This window comes from Salvia miltiorrhiza, chromosome 8 (genome assembly GCF_028751815.1).
Source record: "Salvia miltiorrhiza cultivar Shanhuang (shh) chromosome 8, IMPLAD_Smil_shh, whole genome shotgun sequence".
In the NCBI taxonomy this organism is placed as follows: domain Eukaryota; kingdom Viridiplantae; phylum Streptophyta; class Magnoliopsida; order Lamiales; family Lamiaceae; genus Salvia; species Salvia miltiorrhiza.
The window spans coordinates 38,820,266-38,844,685 of NC_080394.1; the positions used below are offsets into that span (position 1 = coordinate 38,820,266).

Here is a 24,420-nt window from a genome sequence, read left to right on the forward strand (position 1 = left end):
AAAACTCAAATAAAGTTCAGAATACAAATAATCCAATAAATTAAAATCTACATCTGCTCCAGTAAAATCTATTCCATATACTATAAAAATAGAAACATATTAACACTACACTCTCCTTGTAATTAGAAGTAATCCATTATAAATAAAAGATAGAGACGACATCAGCATTCGGAATCTTTCAATGTTTTGTAATTGCTAGCAAACAATAGAGAAAACGGACGGGATCCGTTTGCGCCATATAGAGCAGATTAGGAGTGGTATTTCATTTGAATAACAAAAAATCTGGTATTATTTTAATCAAATAATCTCTATACAGATTAAAGTATACATTCTGGAGAAGTTGAGCTCCCAATGTTTGCAGTAATTATAATTAGAGTGAATCCTAATTGGAAAGGTGTGGTCAGGTAAAAAGAAAACAGCAGAAAGCAAGGAAAATGGATACCCCAAAAGCGACGCAGAAAACATCTAATGCCCCCTCTGTCCTCTGCTTTCTCTCTCTTCTCTCTCTCTTCATCTCCACAAACTCCATGTACCTTGTCTGCCCCTCCTCCACCCTCTTCCTCCCGGTCCCCTTCCTACCCTCCAACGCCCCCTGCAAAAAGACCAAACTGTCCTTCCCATTCAAATGCGTTCCATCCATGTCCTCCATCTCCAAGCTCACCTCCCTCACCTGCATCTCCCCACTCTCCGCCCCGCCGCACGTCACCACGATCGCGCACTGCACCTGCGCCCCGTCCACCGCCACGATCGACGCGTACCTCGCCTGCACCTCCCCGGTCAGCCAGTGCCGCTGCACCGCCACCGGCACTTGCGACGACAGGTTCGCCGCCCGCCGCCCCTCGGGGTCGATCAGAATCCAGCTCAGATTCATGCTCTCCATCATCTCCCGGCACTCCTCGTCCCCTTCCGGATGCTTGATCGCCGTCGGCACCGCGTCCTTAGGCTCCAGGAGGTCCACTCTGAACGGCGAGCACCGGAACCACCCGCTCACGGTCTCCGTCTCCTGAATTTTCGTGAAAATTAGGTCATTTTTGTAGTGCACGTCCACGGCGGAGATCAGCTCCGGCGGCGGGGCCGACTGGCCGCGTGCGAGGTTGAAATTCGGGATTGGGAAGGCGTGGGAGAAGAACCCCCGGGGTCCGCCGCCGGGGAATGAGGAGATTAGGTGGCGCAGCCGCGACGTGGCGGTGGACGGCCACGTCTGGTGGCAGATGGTTGACCAGAGGCCGTCGTCGTCGGAGAGGCGGCGGAGGGTGGGGGAGCAGCTGGCGGCGGAGCCCAGGGCTGGCCCGTCCAGACGGCTGAGGATGTGTGACTTGATAATATCGGGGTGCAGATCGGAGAAGCCGCCTTGCTCCGCCGCGACGGTGGTGGCTATCATATTCTTTGAGTGAAGCGTGGAACTCATTTGGTGAATGAATGCTTTATTTTGTACTCAGCTGTTTATATAGCACTAGCAGTGGGCGATTGAGGGGGCTTGCCATGCTCATTTACGTAATTACCCTTCACTAAATAAGGCATAACGATTAAATAATGAGGGGTAGTTTGGTGTTTTGCAAATTCAACGAGGCAAGTGTAGTCTACTCGAGAAAGTCATTCAGCGATTGCGTTCTAGCTGGGGTTGAAAAATATTATACAAGTCATGGCTTGTATTATAATTAGATTTTAAGGCCCACAGCTAAAAATATGAATACCGGCATTTTAACGCTAACCTTGTATCATTTCCGCTAATCCAATATTAAAGTAGCAAGTCATTATCAACTTTATTTGTTTCGATTAAATTAATATGCAAAGGATATTTAAAATCATAGGTGAAGACTATTGTTTTGATCAAAATAATTTAGAATATGGTGCATGAAGTAATATTGCAAGCTTGGAACCGTATTTTCTTTATGTATCGAGAAAAATTTAGAATAGAAGTCGCCGTCTTAAGTTGACGTTGATCATAGACATGATGTCATTTTCGGGATGTATACTCATTCTCACCAGATAAGTTTTGAATGGACAGAGTTTATCAATTTTACATAAATTTTGTGGATTTATTCCTAAGTTGAATTATGGTCACAGTTGATTAATTCTTGATTGTGACTAATATTAATTAAGATATTCGGATTGTGGGAGCTAGTTGAAAGCCAAGGTTTGGCCATTTGCACTTTTGAATAGGTGATATTGATGAAACAATTATGGTATAATAACAATATTAATAAAATGCATCAATATTTCTATAGATTGATGTAGCATTATTTTCAAAATCTATAATGATTAAATTTTTAATAAACATAGGTGCGTTCTGTTTTATTGTACATTTTGTTAGAAATTTGGTTGATAAAAACTATAATTAATTATGATCAATCCGTTGGAATTTGTCAATTTTTAATTGTAGATTTGGAATCTACGTCTTAAGCACATAAATTTAATACTCCATCTGTCCACCAAAAATAGTCCTAATTAAAGGTAGACGACACGAGTTTTAATAGAAATGGTTATTATATTGTGAGTGGAGAATATGGTCCACCATATGATAAACAATTTCTAAAAATGGAAAGTAACTAATTTTAATGGGCATCCCAAAAATGACAAAAAAAGACTATTTTTTGTGGACAGATGGGATATATTTGATTGTTTATTTTTAAATTGGAATGAATGAGCAATTAATGCACAAAAATTGGTGCTTAAGAAAAATGAGGAATGAAGTATTCCATATTGAAAAAGCGGAGAATTCCAAAACCATATCTCTTTAGAAGAAGATAAAAAGTGTGCACTATTGTGTAACACCATCTGAGCTCCAGTTCGAGTACGATTGTGTCGCAATGGACTGTTTGAGGCGCACGTGCACATCGTAGTGAGGAACATTGATGATCTTTTAGTTTTGGTAAAGTGACTCGTGAAAGTGGCCAGGTGGTTCATCCGCGCTTCGCACCAGACGTGGGTTGGTGTGTACGTGGCAATGTGTGAACACACGACGCAGAGGTGTCGCATGGGGTGGCACACGCTTGACCCAAGCCAGGGTCAGAGCTCACACTTGTTTGGGTTCAACTGCTAAGTCAGTCACTTCCTCCCATAAATGGAGGGCCCCAGTATGTCAGAATGCACTCATTCAACATACCATTTCAATCGCCATTGAATCATCTATCATAGTTTTCATATAGTTCGAATTATAGGGAAGTAATCAATCCCAAGAATCGAGTAGTTCGTCAGAACATCGAGCATATGGTATGCAACAACTCGAGTTCACCAGAATCATTGTATCTTGGAGACGATTGTTGTGGAACTATGTACACAATATAGCAGAGCAATATTACCTTGTGAAGATAGTTTCCAACACTAACCTTGGTTTATTTCTTATCTTTATTGTTATTTTGTAATTCCATTTCCAACACCATATATTTTGTACAACAAATTTATTATGAGAGAATAAGGGATACGAAAAATTTCTTTCTCTAAATTCCTCATTTCTTTTCTCAATTCTATAAAAAAAAATTCACCTTGTATCAATCCACTTCTCATTCTAAGAATGGATAATAGCATCCCTTCATTTTGGTGTGATAATATTATTCTTCTTCTGAGTGAAAATGATAAATGATAAAGGGTGAAATTCTCTTTTGTATAAAATGAGGGGAAATAAATGAAGATTATCCATTCTTTTCTAATGATAAATTTAAAATTTTTTAAAAGGGTAAATATCACTTTAAACCTCAAACTATTTTCGCACTATCAATTATATATTTCCTGAACTATCGAAAATAATTTTTTAAACCTTGAACTATCAATTTTGTATCAATTGTACCCTTCATCTATTTTTACCCTTTGACTTTTTAATTAATAAGGCATATAATCACGTCATTTTACATAATGTAAGTTAAAAAAGAATAATTCTAAATTCATCGTGGCATCCGGTGAGCCACGTCAAATTTTTGGAGCAAAAATTGATAGTTCAAGGCTTAAAAAATTATTTTCGATAATTCAGGATATAATTGATAATGCGAAAATAGTTTGAGGTTTAGAGTGATATTTAACCTTAAAAAAAAACATACCAATATAGTCATGAGGAAATTAATATATAGTTTTATGTAGTACGAAAACATTTGAGAATATTAAGTCTTTTTTTCAAATTACGAGGGAAACTAACTACTAATCCATGTTGTTTGGACATTTCATTATACAAACTCCTCAAAAGTACATCACACTAAAAAACTATGCAATATATTCGACTTAGGATACCATTATATATACTGAATTTGATACATTTTGACCACAAAACATCTCATTCACATTAGCAAGCCATTTCCTAGGGTTTATAAATGGATAATTGATTAGTAGTACTACTTAATAATCTTAAATGACTTAATAGGGCATAAAAGACAACTCGAATTGGTGCGTCACCGCCACTGCACAATAATCAATTTGGTGTACTATATTAACTAATCCCTAATTAAATCATAAAAGATCCAAGTTTTGTCTATGAACTCCATCTATTATTCTTTAGCACTAATCAACTCATTGCTAAAAGGCCAAATTTGAGGGTAGTGGAGTTGTTTAATTTTAATTTTGCACAAACTTCCAACGCTCATTAATTCAACGTTTCTTATATGATTAAAATGGGGCGGGGTAAGTAAACAATTCCGATAGAAGCGTGATAAATATGCAGTGAAAGTACAGTCAACGAATCTTTCCCATACTCAAAAAGTCAAAATGTTTATACATAGAATAATAAGGATGCAGAAATCACAATCCAGTTGCAAAATAAGTGCACGGAGGGAAGCTTCAATGTGAAAACACCCAATAATTTCTTTGTAAGCAGAATCGCAAACATGGCTCCTATCAACTCCGTTGACGCTACCCCAATTTTTTAAGTTCCCAATTTTCTGCTGATGAGATTCTCAGTTCCACTATTTTATGTGTACCACTCTTAATTTATTTATTTTATAATTATTTTTTATAAAAATAAAAATTATTATTATATTATGAACACTAATTAATATTTATAACTAAAAATTGAAATTTTAAAAATTATCCTTCCTCCGTCCACGAATTAAAGTCCCACTTGCACTTAAATTTTTGTCCATCAATTAAAGCCTTTTGTGCTTTTTGTATTTTTTTACTCTTTTTCTTTTCCTATATTTACTACATTTTGCCACTAATGGACCCACCTTACAACAATTTTATCATTTTTATATTCTATATTTATTACACTTTATCACTAGTGGACCCACCACACAACACCTTTAACACTTTAGTCAACTACTTTATCACTTTAGTCAACTACTCTTATATTTCACCTACAACATCTTTTTCAGCTTTCTTAGTCTCCGTGCCCACCCTCAAATGAGGCTTTAATTGGTGGACGGAGGGAGTATACCTTAACTTTGAATTAATGAACCCAAATAATCAATTATTAATTCAAATAAATACAAAAAAATAATTATAAACCTTAATTGGATGAGTGAACCCTTGTTAATTATCTTTTTATAATATTAAAGTATAATAAATTAAAATTAAAGGAAATATAATTAAAAATTATAATAAATTAAGAGTGGTACACACAAAATAGTGGGACAGAGGATCCATGTGCAATTTTTGGGCTTTCAAAATGTGGAGATACGAACCTTCCTTGAAATTCCGTAATACATGTATATGTATACCATTCATCTCTCATATTATTAAATTTTGTTAAATTAATTTAATTTGTATTCATGAAATATTATTACGTGAGAGGTGAGTGCATTACATGTATAGTCTCCACAAAATTTATCATCTCTGCTGATATTGTAATTTGTTTGAATATGAAAAAGCTAGGCTCTAAGTTTAAATAAGAACATTAGGTCATTGCCTTTCAACTGCACCTTTTGGCTCTTAAAATAGAAAAGAAAAAACTTTAAACCGTTACAACAACCATTTACTATATTTAGGGGAGTTCATTTTTATGATTAACTCAAATAGATAAAAATAGTATAGGTTAATTATTTATTTACTAAGATAAAATAGAACTTTGCGATATTTCAAAATTCTTTCATAATTTATATCATTTGAGCTAATTTTACTTGATTCATATTTTATTAAAATGACGTGATTAGAGATATCTTAATACAAAGATAAAAATATTTAATTATATATCTTATCAATCATGAAAAAGAAATATACATTTGAACGCGAGTACAATTGAAATGTTACAATTCGTGTGATATACTGGTGATTAATTTTATCTTTTTCTTTTTTTGTAAAACTATATCACAATGAGACGGATTATGATTTGAATACAGTTTCATATTTTAGTGATATATTAATTGTACACAAAAACTTGGGTACAACTAGGTATACTATACAATCGAGTTGACCCGCACTCAAAATAGTGTTATTTATAAGATTCAGGTCATGATACAGGTTCAAATCAGGATGCTGGGTCAGGGTCTAAGTGATGAAGATAGAATCGTATAGTATATTATATCTTTAATTATTATTTGTCTTGTTGGTCAAGTTAGTTTGTTTCCTTTTAGATGTTTAGGGTTTTATTATAAATAGGAGTTTTATTTATGTTTTAGTGGAGTCGAATTGAGAGTTAAAATGTAGAGGGTGGGATTATTCCCTTCTCGCGGTGTTCTTCCGGTATTCATGAGTGAATCAACGGATTAACCCTTATTGTACGCATTCCGGTATACAGTGGTTATCAACGGAGTTCGTATATTTATCATATATTTATCAGTATCAAATATATTTCACGCTTCTCCCTGCATCAGTTGGTATCCAGAGCCTTGCTACGCTCCTACGCGATGTCTCCCCGTCAATCAACCGTTCAGAATGTTCAAGATTATCTCCATCGTGACGACGACCTTCTGTCTCAACAATTCAAGGAATTACGAGCACAGAATCGAGAGATCTTTGACTTCCTACACGGTCAATATGATCGACCCTATGCCGAACATCATCAAGGACGTTTCCGATTCGAGGACGAATCGTTTCAAGGATGGAGAGAATGATGAAGATAGAATCGTATAGTATATTATATCTTTAATTATTATTTGTCTTGTTGGTCAAGTTAGTTTGTTTCCTTTTAGATGTTTAGGGTTTTATTATAAATAGGAGTTTTATTTATGTTTTAGTGGAGTCGAATTGAGAGTTAAAATGTAGAGGGTGGGATTATTCCCTTCTCGCGGTGTTCTTCCGGTATTCATGAGTGAATCAACGGATTAACCCTTATTGTACGCATTCCGGTATACAGTGGTTATCAACGGAGTTCGTATATTTATCATATATTTATCAGTATCAAATATATTTCACGCTTCTCCCTGCATCAGTTGGTATCCAGAGCCTTGCTACGCTCCTACGCGATGTCTCCCCGTCAATCAACCGTTCAGAATGTTCAAGATTATCTCCATCGTGACGACGACCTTCTGTCTCAACAATTCAAGGAATTACGAGCACAGAATCGAGAGATCGATCTTTGACTTCCTACACGGTCAATATGATCGACCCTATGCCGAACATCATCAAGGACGTTTCCGATTCGAGGACGAATCGCTTCAAGGATGGAGAGAATGATGAAGATAGAATCGTATCATATATTATATCTTTAATTATTGATTTGTCTTGTTGGTCAAGTTAGTTTGTTTCCTTTTAGATGTTTAGGGTTTTATTATAAATATGAGTTTTATTTATGTTTTAAGGAAGTCGAATTGAGAGTTAAAATGTAGAGGGTGTGATTGTTCCCTTCTCATGGTGTTCTTCCGGTATTCATGAGTGAATCAACGGATTAACCCTTATTGTACGTATTCCGGTATACGATGGTTATCAACGGAGTTCGTATATTTATCAATATCAAATATATTTCACGCTTCTACCTGCATCACTAAGTGAGGGTGCAACCTGGTTATACGATACACACAGTTGTACCCAAAACCACCAAATAATTGTAACTTAGTTGACATGTATACTTACAAATAAATTGTTATGAATAATTTGTTTTTTTATGACTTTGTGAGTATATACTATATATGCTTACAATTTGAGTTATTACATTGTATCATTTGATATATTTTCTTTTTGAATCCTCTTTTAAAATGCCAACTCGTCCAATCAGAGTGATACAGACATGTCTTTTGTTTATGTTTATTTCAATTTATAAAGAAAATAAAGGAATCTTCTAGCATGAAATGATGAATTTGGGAAATATGCTTCCAAAATTTTCGGTCTGCATTTTGTTCGTTTTCTTTTTAATCAAGACGATATGATTGATTTATTGTCCTTTTCGATATAACACTACAATTTCTCAACTGAAAATGGGTTAGTCACGTTTAATTGATAATGACCTATTGATATTTATTGTACGTTTAGCCCTTGAACTCCTAATAGCAGCACTTCGTGTGGGGCTCTACTAGTAATATTTAAATTTTACAATTACACATGGCTATGGAGAGATAAGATTTTTTTTTAGAATTACAAGAAATATCTATTATCTAATTAAATAAATCATCTGCATGCAAACGAAATTTCTACATTATATAAAAATGGGAAAATAACAGCATGCACACAAGATTATTATCCACATAAAATTGGGAAACTATCCACATAAAAGCAGAAAAAATTACACCGCACGCAGACAAGAATCGAATCCAAAATCTCTTACAAAGGAAAATCTTTAAGTGCCCCAGCTTTGCCACTTGAATTAAGCTCCATTGGCTATTGAGAGATGAGAATTAATCATATCATTTTTCATGAAATATGCTTGACTTTAATTATAATTAGGGATTATAGCCAAAAAATACACGAACTTTGATAAAAGTTGCAATTTTCACCTGAACTTTCAAATTGGCCAAAATATACATGAACTTATATTTTTTGTTGTAAATTTCACCTCGACGGAGTTCAATCATTGCAAGTTCAGGTGAAATTTACAACAAAAAATATAAGTTCAGGTATATTTTGGCTAATTTGAAAGTTCAGGTGAAAATTGCAACTTTTATCAAAGTTCGTGTATTTTTTGGCTATAATCCCTTATAATTATTATTATCATTATTATCTTGAGGGTCATATATTATTAGAAGTTATGTTGTGGGTCTTGTATGATTTAGATCGCAATAGATTTCTTCTCATTTTCAATATGTCGATAGATTAAAAAAGCTCCTTAAGATTAGCCATATCAAACACGGATAATAAAACTATACCAATTAGATAATGAGTGGACAAAGATTCCGTTGATTTAACATCATACACGTTCTTTTTAGGATGATATAACTCGGATATTCATTTTTCAAACCAAAATTCATTTAGAATATATCTATTCATATTCGTTTTAAATTCGATCGCATACCATCCAAACTTGTCCTAAATCAGTATGATATCCATTCGAACCCATTCAAATTCATAAATGTCTAAATAATTAGATACATGTTCCATAAAAATTCGAATATAAAGTAAATATTAATAATAATTAGTAGATTTTTTTTGAAAGATTAAAAGTTGAATTTCAATTATAATGTAGAAATTATATACTTCATCTGTCTCATTCTTCTTATCTCGATCATTTCCTTTCGGCACGAGAATTAAGATGAGTTAATTAATCCTGATCTTACTTGCTGTGTGACCCATATGATTTAAGCTATTTTTGTATTATTTTTTGAATTTATCAATTAATTACTCCCTCATTTCTTTTCGGCACATGAGTTAGATGCTAATCTATATTATTTTAGAAAACGAGTCAAGAAGAATGAGAAAGTCAAAAAAGAAAAATAAGACAAAGAAAAATAAAATGGGGAGAGTATAATCTTAACTTTTATCAGTTGTATCCATAATAATATTCTGAATTATCAAAACAAATATATGGGTGTGACATTTTTAACTTCTTAAAACTTCATCATTTAATCCTTTGTGACTGCTTTACGAAAATAAAAAAATTACAATTAATTAACATATATAATCATTAGAAAATATTACTCTAATAGTCTCTAAACAATAATCTTAGAAGGAGATATTACAAGTATTATGAACAAACAAAAGGTTAGAGTAAGTGTTAAGAATAATTAATTAATTATATTGTGAGTGGAGATACAAACTCATCGTATGATAGGTAAAATAAGTAAATAAATTAATAAATTAAAAGTAATATGTTGTGGATAATAATGTTTATAATTGGCAAGGAATTAATTTTGTTGGACGCATCAATGATAAAAATTGATTACTCTTTTGGAAGAATGGAATATAAAATTATAAAATCACCGTATCTTTATATAACGAATTTAGGTATTGCCTATTCATGAATAATTTGCTAGACCTATCTTAAATCCGTCATAAATATTGATTTTATTGTTCAAAATCATCCAAAATTCGAGTCACAACTTCTGAATTATTATTCAAACTCATCCCAAACTCCTCGTATTAATGTGGTAAAGATGAATATCCACGAATACTCGATCCACTGTCATCTCTAATTCTTCCTTTCAGAAAGAAGAAACACAAAATCTCCTGTACGCTCGTGTACAGTACACTCGGATTGATCCATATCCAGATCCTGACTCAAATTGTGTAAATAATACTATTCAGTTATACAAATGACATTGGTTATAATTGACACTATTCAATTATATAAATGACACTGTTACATTTTAAAATGTTATAGTGTTATTTGTTAGTTAAAACATTGTAGTGTCATTTACAATCTTATAGTGTAAAAATTACAGGAAGTGTCATTTATATTTCTGAATAGTGTCAATTATACACAGTGTCATTTACAATGTTATAGTGTCATTTATCCGCAATGTCATTTGTATAACAGAATAATGTTAATTACACGCAGTGTCATTTGTATAATCGAATAATGTCATTTACACAATTTGAGTCAGAATGAGGGTTTGAATCAGGATGCGGATCAGGATTTTGATATTAATCAATTCGGATGTACGGTATATCTGGGTGTACCCAAGACCACCTGAAAGAAGAAAATGGGTGGGGTGGATTATCTCATGCTGCGTTTACCATCTGATTATATAATTCTGGGAATTGGAAAAAGAAAATGAAAAAAAATCGTTGATAGATCTTGTACATGAAAATATTGATTTAATAATTAATTAAGAAAATCACACCAAGATATCCTTGGGATTTGGTGTCGAAACTGGCTAGCATTAAGTCCAATTGAGCTCCTAAAAACAAAAAAGTCCAATTGAGCTAGTATTCTATACTCCAGTTAATCACACCTAGTAACCAATTAATAATGCAACAAGAGAATAATATAATCAATTCAACGCCTAAATTAGTAAAATCCACCAAACGAAATCTATGATGCTATCTTTGTTAGAGCGGTCAAAACCCAACTCAGACTTACGGCAAGGTCGTATTTGATAGGCTAGTTTGGGTCAGATTGGTTTTAATAATATTGATGCTGATTTTATGTAATGGAGAAAGGATACCCTCATTTAAAAAAAATGGTGGTTGAGATTGAATTAGGGGTGGTTTGTTTGTAAATAAAAGGTATTTCTAAGGATAAAAAATAAGGAAAAGATGTTAGTCCATGTTCAAAAAATGAAAGTGCCATATTTTTGGTAGACACCCAAAATGACAAAAGTGTCATACTTTTTTTGGACGGAGGGAGTAGTATATTTTTTGGCAACCCAGTTATGCTGGTATTCGCCGCAACGATTGGAATATGGCTTGGGCGGCACAAATGTGGCGGTGATGGTGCAGTTGGCGGCGCGATTACATAGTATTGGTGGTCGGTGCAATATATATAATTAGGTTAGAGCAAGTAGCTCAATTCGGAAATTGATTCTACAATTTTTCTCTGTAATTGGGGCATGCAGGTCATAGGTTTTTGGGTGTGATGTTATGGTTTTCTATTTAGGGGTCGAAAAATAGGAAAATATGGTGTTATGTTATGATTTTTTTGGTTTTTTTGATGAATGAGAAATGGTGGTTTTCTAGAAGATTGGAGACGATGATTTTACCCTTTTTTTTTTCTTTCTTCTTCTTCATCAATGTTGGGGCATAAGTTTAGTTCTACTCGAAGCAATGGTGGGATACCTCTTCGGCCAAGGAAGAAATGGTTAGGGAAAGGAGGACAGCGACCATTTTTGTACGAGGAAGAAAGGGGAAAGGAGTGGGGGTGAGGTTGGGGGGTGGGGGTGGTCGGGGCGGGGGAGGGCGTGGAACGTGGTCTGCCAATGAAGAAATAGGTGGGATTAATGGGAGACGTGTAAAAGGCTAACTTTTTTTTTTGTATTTATTAATTTAAGGTTAAAATAGTAATTTTCTAATTTAATCTAGAGTTATGCCAAACAAGAATATTAGCTATTTTAAGAATATATCTTACTTACCAAACACATGTAAAGAATAATAATCTCACATTTTTTTTGATAAGAAAAAAGGCTTTATTGAAGCAAAGAGGTACCAGGGGTACCAGAGTACAGTGGCCAGAGCAAAGCCATTACAAACACAAAGGAGGTGGGTCACCGGAAATCTAGTTCTTAAAGCTGGATCCGAAATCTAAAAAAAGAAAGATTTTACTCCAACTCCACATTCTTGTTTTAACTTCCAAGATCAAGGACTGAATCTCCCAAACTCTTCCTTCAAAGTGGCTCTCGTTCCGACACTTCCAAAGCACCCAATTGACATAACAGCAGAGCGCCGAAAGGAATTTTCTGTTCCGCTTATAGTTTTCCAAACCTGTAAAAGCAACGAAATGTGAAACCACGTCTTGAGGGCGAACAAAATAAACACCGAGCCACCTGTGAATTTCGTCCCAAACTTTCACTGACTTTGGGCGGTGGAGGAGCAGATGGTTTGTCGATTCCACCTGAAAAAAGCATGCATTGCAGTGGAGTTCTTCAATGGTTAACATAATATTTCTTTTCCTGAGATTATCACAAGAAGGTAATCTATCTTGTAATATTCTCCAAGCCGTGACTTTCGCCTTATAAGGAGTAGGAATTTTCCACGCCTTTGGCAAAATATTCTTGGTGTCGATCTCCCTTTGCATCTCGTGGTCTGCTTCTTTGATAGTCACGTACGCTGAGCGTGTTGAATAAATACCGTCGCTGGAAGCACTCCAAGACCACCGATCACGCGAACTTGCAACTGGATTAACCAAAGCAATAACATTAAAGAGTTCATTAACCCCTTCCACCTCTCTTTCTAGCAACTCACGACGCCACGCCACCTGCCATTTCCATCGCCCGTTCTCCCAAGTCCCCGATTCACTGATAAGGGCATCTTTATTGGCACAAAGATGGTAAAGTCTAGGGAAAACAAACTTAAGAGGTTTATGCCCAACCCATCTATGACTCCAAAATTTTGTACTCTCTCCCTCCCCGATATTAAGTCTAATCTTGTCAAGGAACCAAGATCCGGTGTGGCCCCCTGCTGTCGAGATAATATTAACCCACCAACCATCTCTAATTCTTCCCCTACCCGAGCAGCCCACTCCCATCTCACCCCACTCAAGATCCCCGTATAAGGACTTAACCACTCTCGTCCACAATAGCCTCCCCCCTCCTAGAGGAATCTCCACAGCCATTTCACAACTAAGGCATTGTTGAACCACACAATAGTCTTAAAGCCCAACCCCCATTCTTTTTTTGATCTACAAACATCCTTCCATTGCACCCAGGCAATCCCCCCGAAATTCCCCCCACCACTCCACAGAAACTTACCAAGGATTGAGTTCAAAGATCTTACTGTTGTTTACGGTATGGAGGAGAAGGAAAGCTGGTAGATAGGGATAGATTGAAGAACCGCTTTAACCAAGGTGATGCGCCCGACAAGAGAAAGCTTTCTGTTCTTCCAAGAGTCAATTTTCTTTCTAACTTTCTCAACGAGAAAGTTCCAATCCACCACATTCTTACTGCAGCCGCCGACCTTGATACCAAGATATTTATAAGGAGTGGTTCCAATTTTACACCCCAAAACCGAAGCCATTCTCTCAAGAGTGCGATCATCGACCCCGATTCCCATGAGGCTGCTCTTGTTGAAATTCACTCTGAAGCCCGACAGAAATTGGAACAGTCTCAAAATGTGTTTGACTGCTTTGGCATTTCTTTCATAATTGGCCAGCAAAAAAACCATGTCATCTGCATATTGAAGGTGGGAGATCGGAATATTGTCCTTTCCGATCAATGCGGGCTGGACCAAGCCTCTCTCCACAGCTCTCTCGATCAAGGCATGAAGACCTTCGGCCGCGATAATGAACAGAAAAGGCGACAAGGGGTACCCTTGTCTGAGACCTTTTTCCATCCCGAATTCACCTGACAGAGACCCGTTGACCAAAACATTTGCCGTAGCTCTATTGAGCAGCCTCTTATCCATTTTCTCCATCGAGGATCAAAATTGAGTTTGTCGAGCATGGCGTCCAAGAAGTCCCACTCCATGGAGTCGAAGGCCTTTGCGAAATCCACCTTGAAGATGATTCTCCATTTTTTCCTCTTTTTCGCCTCTGCAATGGCCTCATTCAAAATCACCACTCCGTCGAGGATAAACCGGCCACTGATGAAAGCACTTTGATTATCGGAGATGATAGAGCCCATCACTATCCTCAGCCTGTTCGCCAGAATTTTTGCAATGACTTTGTAGAGGCTGCCAATGAGGGAGATTGGTCTGAATTCCTCCAACTTGTTAACGCCCTCAATTTTTGGAATAAGCACGATAAATTAGGAGTTGCATCCCTGCGGAATCTTTCCATTAGTGTAGAATTCCTCCATGACCTGTAAAAAGTCAGCTTTAATAACTTCCCAAGACTTCTTCCAGAAGTTAAGATTAAATCCGTCTGGCCCCAGGCTCTTATCACCGTCGCAGCTCCAAATCGCATCCTTGATTTCAGCCTCCGTGAAGGGTTCAACCAGTCTCAATCTGCTCTCTGTCGACAGTGTCCTAGTGACAAAATCCGAAGGGAGATGTGGTAGAGTTCTTTTAAAGTTCTTGAAGAGGTGTTCAAAGTACTTCCTCACGTGATCTTTAATGACAATCGGATCATCGGTCCAATGATTATCAATGAGTAGTCCAGCAACCTCGTTCTTCTTTCTCCTGCCAATAATTACCTTGTGGTAAAAGCTGGAATTCATGTCTCCCTCTTTGAGCCATTTAAACTTTGCTTTTTGCTTCAAAAGACTGAGTCTGTTTTTTGATTGAAGAAAAATATTAGCCCTAATCTCGTTCCTCTTGATAATCTCTTCCTCCTCAAGGCCAAGAGTGTCATCGATGGTGTCGAGCTCCTGGAGTTCAGCCTTTAAAGACTTAATCCTGCTCTCGATATTCCCAAAGACATTCAAATTCCACTCCTTCAGGGAGAGCTTCACTTTTTTAAGTTTATCTTTGAACACGAAACAACTCCAGCCATCGATCTTTGTCTCGAGCCAGGTTTTTCTCACCACCACATCAAACTCCGAATGAGTAGTCCACGCATTGAGGAACCGAAAGGGTTTAGGTCCCCAATCCACAGTTTTTGTAGTGAGGACGATCGAGCAGTGATCCGACACGGTTCTTTGAAGGCCTCAGCCAAAAGTGTCCGGCCAAGTGGTTATCCATTTTTCGTTAACCAAGAATCTATCTAGCTTGCTCTTACATCCACCATTCGGTTGATACCAAGTGAATTTTCTCCCCTCAATTTTAATCTCAAGCAAGTTACTTTGTCGGATAAAAAAAATCGAAGTTTCTTGCATCTGCAAAAACGAAGGAGGAATCTCTTCCCACTCGGTCTCCCTCTTCTCTAATTGCATTGAAGTCTTCCAGAACACACAGACAACGATCATTATTTTGCTCAGCAATAGCTTGGATCACCTCCCAAAGATTGGCTTTTTCTGAACTGTCACATGGCGCATAAACGTTAACAAAACAACAGGGGACACTACCAGGGAGCCAAATCCCGTTCACAATGACAGCGCCAGGGATGTCCCAATTACTAGAAACCGCAAAATTGGTTTTATTCCACAGACTCAGTATCCCTCCTGACCTACCAACTGAATTCCTAACAGCCAACTCAAAATTATTAGGAGCCCACCAGTTCCTGCAAACATTCTCAATAAAGCATTCCATTTTTTGTTTCCTGAATAAAGCAAAGGTCTAAATTCTGGTTCTTGATCAAATCGCAGATATCGCTTTGCTTCACCAAACTCCTCAAGCCTCTAATATTGTAAGAGATCAAATTCATGGAATACGTGTCCCGACGGTTCCCAGGGCACTGAAACCTGCTGCTTTTGTTTTTTGTGTGAGCATTTGGGCTGCCATGGCATGATCTTGTAGCTTGCTAGATAAGCCCAGGTTTTTTTCCAAGATTCTAGATTTCCAATTCCTCCCCCAATTCGTCCAGATGCGGTCCATCCTGTCTCTGCTCAGACGAATCTTCGTCCTTGCCCAACTCGCCATCTGAACCAATTTGGGCGAGGAAGTTGCCCCAATTTTTTCTTTCGGCTTCTTTTGCATGTGCTTTCTGAAATCTTTTAACTCTCGCTCCACCAAGTTGCTTAGCTTGAATTCGACTCCCCTTTGCCTTTTTTGACTTCCTTGTTTGGACTCCAACTTTAAACTCATCCGTTGGAGTCACGGTTCTTTCCTCCTGTCTCTCTCTCCCAAACTCGCCACCCCTCGGAATGACCGCATCTTCAGTCTCAGATTCACATTGGATCTCAGGTTCCTTCGAGGCAGAGTTCGGAGTGGCGAGATTGTCCTCTGGCAACCCATTGAAATTATTTGAGAGAAGGGTGGGATCGGTAATCTGCAGGGCTTTAAGGGAGAGGCTAGAGGGGGTTCCCACCAAAGAACCTCCGCCTTTTTCTTGATCTGTGGACTGGGTCGAGGCCCAATTTGGCTGGGTAGACTCTAAACGAACAGCAGTGGGCCCTACAACTGAGAAATCGTTGGGCTTCGATACGTGGTCCAAACTTGAAGTGCTACCCTGGAGGATCTTCCTTGGACCATTCAAAGCCCCCATCCCATCATTACCATTATCGAGAACTATGCTTCCAACGGTTCTGCCCGCGGGAACCGAGGTGTTGCCGACCTAGGTAATCGAGAAGCCCTCCTCCTTGTCATCGGAATATGAGGAGCATCTGATGAAGGTTTCTGTCGACGACTGAGAGGTATCTTCCCACGACCAATCCGAATCGGACTCAAAATCTCCTGTGACTCTTTTCTCATCCAGAGAAGAACAAAGACGTGTTCCAACTTCTTCCACGCGGATTTGGAAAAACGCTCCATCAATTTTGCACTGAAGAATTCTACCGATGGTACTGAGTCCTGTGGAGATTTGGATAAATGCTTCATCCAGCCTCTCTTGGAGTCTTGTGCCATCGTCAATCTTAAGCACCAAGCCAAGCCTAGTGCATGCAGTGTTGACAAATCTTGAATTCCATGCATGAAGTAGAACGCCGATCCATCTCATCCATACGAGGCGTTGATGATTAACGTCAACGAATTTCCATGGACGGCACCATTGGAACTAAAACTTGCTCCATTCGTTGAGATCTTTAAGCGATGCATCCACCGGCTTCTCACAAGTACTTTGAAGAAGAACCAGATTTCTGCCTAAGGACGTCACCGTAAGCTTCGTTGAACATTCGTAGTTGATCTCTTCTTTGATCTCCTCCCAGAGGAACTCGGTTTTGACGTATTCTGTGAAGGCTCCTCTGAGCCAATCCGTTTTAGAATCGAGTGACTAAAACTGGAGAATTTCATCAGCCAAAGGTTCTTCATCCTTTTTACTTGTCAAAGCCTCCCTAAAGTATACTCCTTCTTTTCTTTTGATTGTCTCAGTCACGCTCTGAAGAGGTGTCACCGTCGGCTTCACACCACCACCAACAGTGCTCTTGTGCTCAGCAGTCACCCTCTCTCTTTTGAATTTTGGTTTGTAGACTCTCATCTTATAGCTACCGATCCATAGCTCGTTGAGCTCAGCCAAGAGATCATCTTCATGAACAACGTCCAAGAATCTAACGAAACCAAACGGCCTTCCTTTAAGATCCCATTTCTTTGGGCAAAATATATCGGCGATCTTGGCAACTGATTCAAATTTCCTCTTAAGAAAGCTGATGCTGCAGTCTTCCGAAAAGTTGTTGAAGAAAAAGGTTTTCTGGCAGCCATCTTCAGATGACGAGCTATCTCTTTTGCCCCGGCTCTCACAACGGTTCCAGTTCCTTGCAAAACCATTTCCAGAACCAGCTCTCCATCTGAAGGCCTTTTGGAACCTAAGGTTAAGGTTGTTTTGCTGCCTCACCGGAAAACTCTCGGGATAGGACGATCTCCTCCTCACCTCTCTCCACTCTCTCTCCATATCGATCTGAATAATAATCTCACCTAGTCCATATAATTTTTATCTAGATTTTACCTGTCACTCTTTATCTCAACTTAGATACCAAATGGGGCCAAATAGTCTCGCATCGATGGGCTCACGCGGGTGACTCGAGTCATCTGCACCAATGAGTCGGTCGATGCAAGTGCGCGGCTCGTTCGAATGAGTCAAGTTCAAAGGCCAAAATTTTCGGCGTGAGTGCTACACACGCCCTATTAAAAAAAATCAAGGCCTAACGGACATAAACGTCTAGTTAGCCCTTTCTTTTTTCTTTTTTATTCTATAAATACGTATTCCTCTTGCATAATTTTTACATCAGCTCCTCCATCTTTTATTCTTCATTTCTCCTATTCTCTGTCAAATTTTTCTCTAAATGGATTCCAACAATCCCGATTTATTTTCTTTAAATTGGTGTGTCGGTCTATCAGGGTCGCATTACCAATCGGATCTCGTGGTGGTTAATTTGGGTGAAGATACAGAAGAGGGTCATGGTTCGTTCAAGCCATAACTGAGGCCATAGGCGGCGAGTGAGAGAGGGAATAAGGCAGTGGCGGTGGAAGCAGGCGAAAAAAGGGGCGCCATACGCACATACTCAAAGAAACTAACCTCATTGCCCGTATTTGGATCGAGGAGATGAACGATGCCATTCGTGGTGTTGACCAATAAGCCGATGCCTATTGGGGGATGGTGTTGGAGAGGATAAACACCATGGTGCCCGAACTGTTCACTATCCGACAGTTCAGATTTCATTTGGGGCGTGTCACTGCCGACGTGAAGCTTTGGGAGGCAACATGGGCTGAAGCCCATGCCAAGTGGCCAAGTGTCATAGTGATGACATGATCCCGGAGAAAGCGCACACCTTGTACACATCAAGAAACAAAGACGTTCCATTCAAGTGGTGAAATGCGTGGAGCATTCTCCAACATAACCAAAAGTTTAAGTCCTTGTACCTCGAGAGAGAAGTTCATTCATCCAAGAGGAAAAAAACATTGGAGAGTAGCAATTTCACAACATCGGCCTTGGGCGAAGAAATTTCTTCTAACTGGCCAATAAGAAATAAAGCGGTTAAGGCAGCGGCGAATGAGAAAGGATCACAAGCCTCGATTCCTTCAACCGAGTTCTTGACCTTTATGGGTGAGACACAAGCAAAGCTCGATGCAATCGTCGAGCCCATGGCCACTAAATTACATAATTATAGTGACGACAAATCATGTGATTGTAGACTGTAAAATTTAGTAACGATTGTATCATGTCACTAAATTACATAATTATAGTGACGACAATATCATGCCACTACAAATAGAAACTATAGTGACGAACTTGAAATGTGACTACGAATTTCAAAATATAATGACGGAAATAATTCTTCACAATTTAATCATATGCAGTGTCAACATCATCAGTCATAATAATTTGATTTATAGTAACAATGTGTTAGGTCCAGAGGGTCTCGAATAGGTGTATGGGGGGGGAAATACACCTATAGGCTATTTTTAATGAAATCAAACAAGATCTCAATACAGAGATCAAAACGAAACTTTAAACACAAACTCAGACACCTGTTTATAGAAAAGAGTTTTGATCAAAACAGGATTGACGACTGATACTGAAAGACTCTTCAGTAAGGAGTTATAAGTTAAGTCACAAGAACTTAACTGATGCACGTAAGGCTTCAGTCGAGTTTGATAAACAGAGATGTTATAAGTCTTACTGACTATCAGATGACAGATCAGTCAGACTGATAACACACGCAACGGAAATCTTTTGTTTCGCTATAGCCTTCGGGGTTGAGCACGTAGTTAGTCTTAAGTTTCTCTTTGCTATTAATCAGTTTTCAGTTTATGAAAGGAAGAGCACAAGTAACAAATGAAATACTGAAAGTTGTAAATAACACAGAGATTTTTACGTGGTTCGGAAAACACTTCCTACATCCACGATCGGTTAATCAGACCAACAACTTCACTCTGCAAGTGCTTACGGGTGCACTGCAAACCGACGTTTGTGCTTACGGGTGCACAACAAACCGAATCATGTGCTTGCGGGTGCACACAACCGAAACAACTGAAGATCCAATCTTCAGTACCAACACACCTTGTTGGATTTCTCACTCCTAGCACGAACTGGCACTAGGATCTCACGGAGTCAGAGTACCTTCCTGAACTCTTTTGCAACTCAAACACTCGATTCTATCGGCCGAATGGAGGTTTGAAATCTTGCCAACTAAACTTCAAAGAACAAGTTCTTTGGAGTTAGTTTGACCTAGGCTTTGGATAATCAAGGTTTGCCTAAGGTCTAAGAGAATTTATGTAATCAGCAGTGACTGATTTTTTGGCTTTGGGATTCTCTTCTTCGATTCAAGCTTTGGGAATTTGAGCTTTTGGATGAGAAGCAATTTTGGCAGAGCTTCAGCTTATGTTGTTGAATCGGTGAAGATTGAAGTGATCCTCGAGCGCTACTTATAGGAGAAGTCTTGAATAGATCTGTTGGCGGAGAAAGTCTTCAAGATTTCTTCCGTTAGAGAGTAATTTAAACTGGGCTGAGGCTTCAATCTTCGAGGTTCCTTGTTTGGTGAGAACGACTATGTTGAAGAGCAGGAGATGCGACGTCTCTGATAAGTAGTCACCAAATAGAAATGACCTCTGCAGAGAAAGGACGATCTTGAGATCTCTGCATTTAATACGGCTGTACTTCTGGAGTATGTGGCTTCCTTTGAACGTTGGAGGTTCAGTTCGAGAAAGAATGTTTAACTGATACTTAACTTTAGTATCAGTCCGCTGATTCCACGTGGCACGCATTAAATAATCAGTTCAAGACTAATTCTTCGATTGATACTTCAGTCGGCAACTTCATTCTTCAGTTCTTCGTTCTTCAGTCTTCAGAACAGCAACTAAACTATAAAAGAACTCTAACACTTGAGTTCGAACAGTTTCTAGTTTATTACAGACAGTGCCTATGGATTTTGGTATCATCAAAACAAGGATTAGGATATTCCATTAAGTTCCCAACAATTTTTCCCTTTTTGATGATGCCAAAATCACACATCAGTTCTAGGTAAGAAAAAGACTGAACTCAGAGCACAAGTCCTAAAACAGGGTGAATACTATTCCCCCTTAACAATAGAACCTAAAACTTATACTAAGAGAAAGAACACAACAATTCAAAAATAGAACGAGGAGAAGACATAAAAACACTAATCAGAGCCTAGACAAAGAGTCATTGTCTTCAGGTTGAGATAAAAAAGAAGTTCTTTTCATTAATCGAAAAGACTGATGAGATATCAGTCTGAATTACAGGACATGTAAAGAGACTTTTTAGGAATTCAAACAGAAAACTAAGGTTTCTGACCATACAATCTGAAGACTGCGTTCTTGATATTGTCATAATCTACTGAATTGACATTAGTGGGCACCTTCCAAATGTTGCAGATGCTTTCGACTTCTCTTCTGATAGAGTCTCTGTTAACTCCGTTTCTGGTTCTTGGAGGACATACCGTCTTCTTCAGAGAATTTGAAGTCGGAATCCCAGCATCTTTCTGAGCAGACTGCATTCTCAAAACCATTGCTCTTTCAGGCCAGTTTATAAGAAAGTATTTCCAAGCTTTATTTTGGAAATCTCTGCTCCTGTCCAGATTGGCGAAAACAACCCATTTGGTATATCATTCTTTCAGCTTTTTCCACCATTCATTCATATCAGTCGGTATCCATCGATCTTGTCGTTCACACCTATCCAAATAGGATACCAAGAGGCCTTCGCTGATATATTGTAATATTCTTCGTTGTTCTCGAAGCCTCTGTGGGAAGGGTTGTGGAGTATCTTTGCCCATGGAGAGAACTTTCTTGGCCTTCGGCTCTGAGTTTCTGGAAGATGAGCTTTGTTCTCTTGATCTCTTTCTGCTGAAATCTCTTGAGACAGAAGGAGCTTGCGCAGTGGTGTTGGTAGCGCCAGAGAAGATGGCTTGAGCTCTGGCAAAGCCTTGTGCCAGATCTTTGGGTAAGGAAGGTTCCAAATACTCTTCCTCCTTTTTGGCATCATCTCCAAGGAGAGAGTTGACTGTCCTTTGAAGATCCTTGATGTCGAGAAGCATCGATTGAATGAGCGATGAGTTTGAAAACTCACGAACAGAGTTCAGTTCACTTTCAACTTTTGCCAGGCGAACACGGATTGGACGAAGTTCTTCGGCGATCAACAGTTGGGCATCTGTAGCAGTCATGAAGTCTTTCATGAACTCGATGCGCATTTTTCCAAGTTGATTTTGAATATCAAGAAGTTGTTGCTTGAATTTTATTTCTGCTTCCAAGACGTATTGATGAAGCTCGCTGAGTTCCGTCTGAACTTTAGGAAAATCTTCTTGAACTGAAACCAGGTCTATCTGGAGAGTGAGATGATCAATTTCTATTTTTAGAATTATTCTTCGGAGAACGGTGATGAGAACATCATGATCGATCATGTCATCTTGGGCCTGTGCTTCAACAAACATGAGATACCGCATGAATTTGGCGCCGTAGATGTCCTGACGTTTTCTTTCATGCTTGAGCGTCTCAAGCGCGAATTGTTGATCGGAGATGACATTCAGCAGAGCATCAATCGGATTTTCAGTTCCTTCAGGAATTTTGAACTGAGTTCTGATGGGTTCTCTCTTTTTCCACTCAGTGAGGAATCCATCAGTGTCCACATCTGAGTCATATCGAATGACACGGGGTTGGTGAAAGATTTCGATGATCTCTTCTGGTTGCTCAAGAGGAGCAGGGGGTGCCTGTGCTGGACTTTGAAAGGTTGAAGCAGCATCAGTGGCTGAAGTAACATTGGCTGTGATTGGAGCAGAAGGGAGATCTTCTTCTTCAGTGGGGGAGGGAGGAGCAAAAGTGCGTCCTTTCCTGATGTTGTGGCCCGCCCTCGATTGGAGTAGGCTCATCTGTTGGGAAGATGGGCGGTGATGAAGGTAAAGGAGTTTCTGTGATATCCTCAACACGTCCTTTCAGAGATGAGGGATCAGTGTCGTCAACTGATTTCATCTGGGCTGCTGGCGGGGAGCTCGGAGGTTCAGCCTTGCCAAGGTTACTGGGCTGAATATCCTCAAAGAAAGATGGCATATCAGTTGAAGTTTCTATCAACAACTGACTGATTGGATCAGTCATCAACTGATCTGGAGAAGTGAAATCAGCTGCAGAGTCGGCTTGAGGAGCATTCTCAGATGCAGGTGCTTCTCGGAGAGTGACATTAGGTTCTGGATCCTGATGAGGAGGCGATGGAGGAGGCAATGTAGCTACAGAATCAGGAACTGGAGTTTCTTCAATGATTCTCGATGTGGAGGTGCCATCATCCCGGTTGAGAGTTAGTGTATGTCTGGAGTAGCCAAAGGATTCAAGATAATCCATGGCAAACTTGTCATAGCCATAGATTACCTCCCAAACCTTTGGTAACTTGGAAGAGGCTGATCAGAGATGCTTCTTCGAATTCAAATGAATCTTCAGTTTGAAGGTTTTGAAGATCATTGACCTGAGGGCAGGGATCCGTTTTCAGGAAGGTGTAGGTGAGAAGTCTATGGAGATTCTGGTAGACTTCTAAAGATGTATCAAAATCACCAAGAAGATGCAGTAGGTGATTTGTGGCATCCTGTCGAGCTTCAGACTGCATTGCTGTGACTGCTTAGATTTTAGCAGATGAACCAGTAGGAGTTGGTTCAGTAGTAGTCTGCAGTACAGCTTTGCCTTTTGATTTGGGAGAGATGGGAATTCTTGAGATAGTTTTAGGTTGCTTTGGTTTGGGGATAGGTTTGGATGATGTTTTCGGAAGAGAGGAGCGAGGACGACGAGGTACGTTTGTGGTAGAAAGAATAGGATTTTCAGAGGTGGAGGGTTCAGGGAGTTCTGATTCAGTTGACTCAGAGGAGGAGGGAACGGTTACCTTCGCTTTTGGGGAAGGTTTAGGTCCACCTTTGACAGCTTTGAGAAGTCGAAAACTGTCTGTAAATTGCAGCATCTCTGGCCAATAAACAACAGGGAGAGACTTCGTCCCTTGAATAATGATTTGGGAAACCCTGTTTCCCTGTCGGAGCAAATTTTCCGGCTTGGAGTTCTGACGCTCGCTGAAGAGGAGTTTGAGATACGCCTCTTCCCAGTTGAAGGGTCCTTCCTTCAGGAGAGCGGCCAAAATGTTCTTCT

The 24,420-nt window shown here is 38.9% G+C and overlaps 2 protein-coding genes across 2 annotated transcripts; both read right to left on the reverse strand.

Moving 5' to 3' along the window:
- Window positions 1–260: 260 nt before the first annotated feature.
- On the reverse strand, window positions 261–1,433 carry LOC130996697 (probable F-box protein At2g36090). Its single transcript, XM_057921993.1, has one exon. It carries the CDS (start codon window positions 1,406–1,408, stop codon window positions 401–403), a length of 1,008 nt encoding a protein of 335 aa, XP_057777976.1. The 5' UTR covers window positions 1,409–1,433; the 3' UTR covers window positions 261–400.
- Window positions 1,434–14,627: 13,194 nt separating this feature from the next.
- LOC130998458 (uncharacterized) lies at window positions 14,628–16,008 on the reverse strand. The gene is made up of 2 exons (XM_057923876.1): window positions 15,602–16,008; window positions 14,628–15,456 (listed from the first exon to the last, which is right to left on the reverse strand). The coding sequence occupies exons 1-2, from the start codon at window positions 16,006–16,008 to the stop codon at window positions 14,628–14,630; spliced, it is 1,236 nt and encodes a 411-aa protein (XP_057779859.1).
- Window positions 16,009–24,420: the final 8,412 nt, after the last annotated feature.

Coding starts and splice junctions, on each gene's coding strand:
- LOC130996697 (XM_057921993.1), bottom strand. CDS start 1,408: ATGAGTTCCACGCTTCACTCAAAGAATATGATAGCCACCACCGTCGCG.
- LOC130998458 (XM_057923876.1), bottom strand. CDS start 16,008: ATGGAATGCTTTATTGAGAATGTTTGCAGGAACTGGTGGGCTCCTAAT. Junction 15,457..15,601: donor GATTTTTTTTATCCGACAAA/GTAACTTGCTTG, acceptor AGGCCTTCAAAG/AACCGTGTCGGATCACTGCT.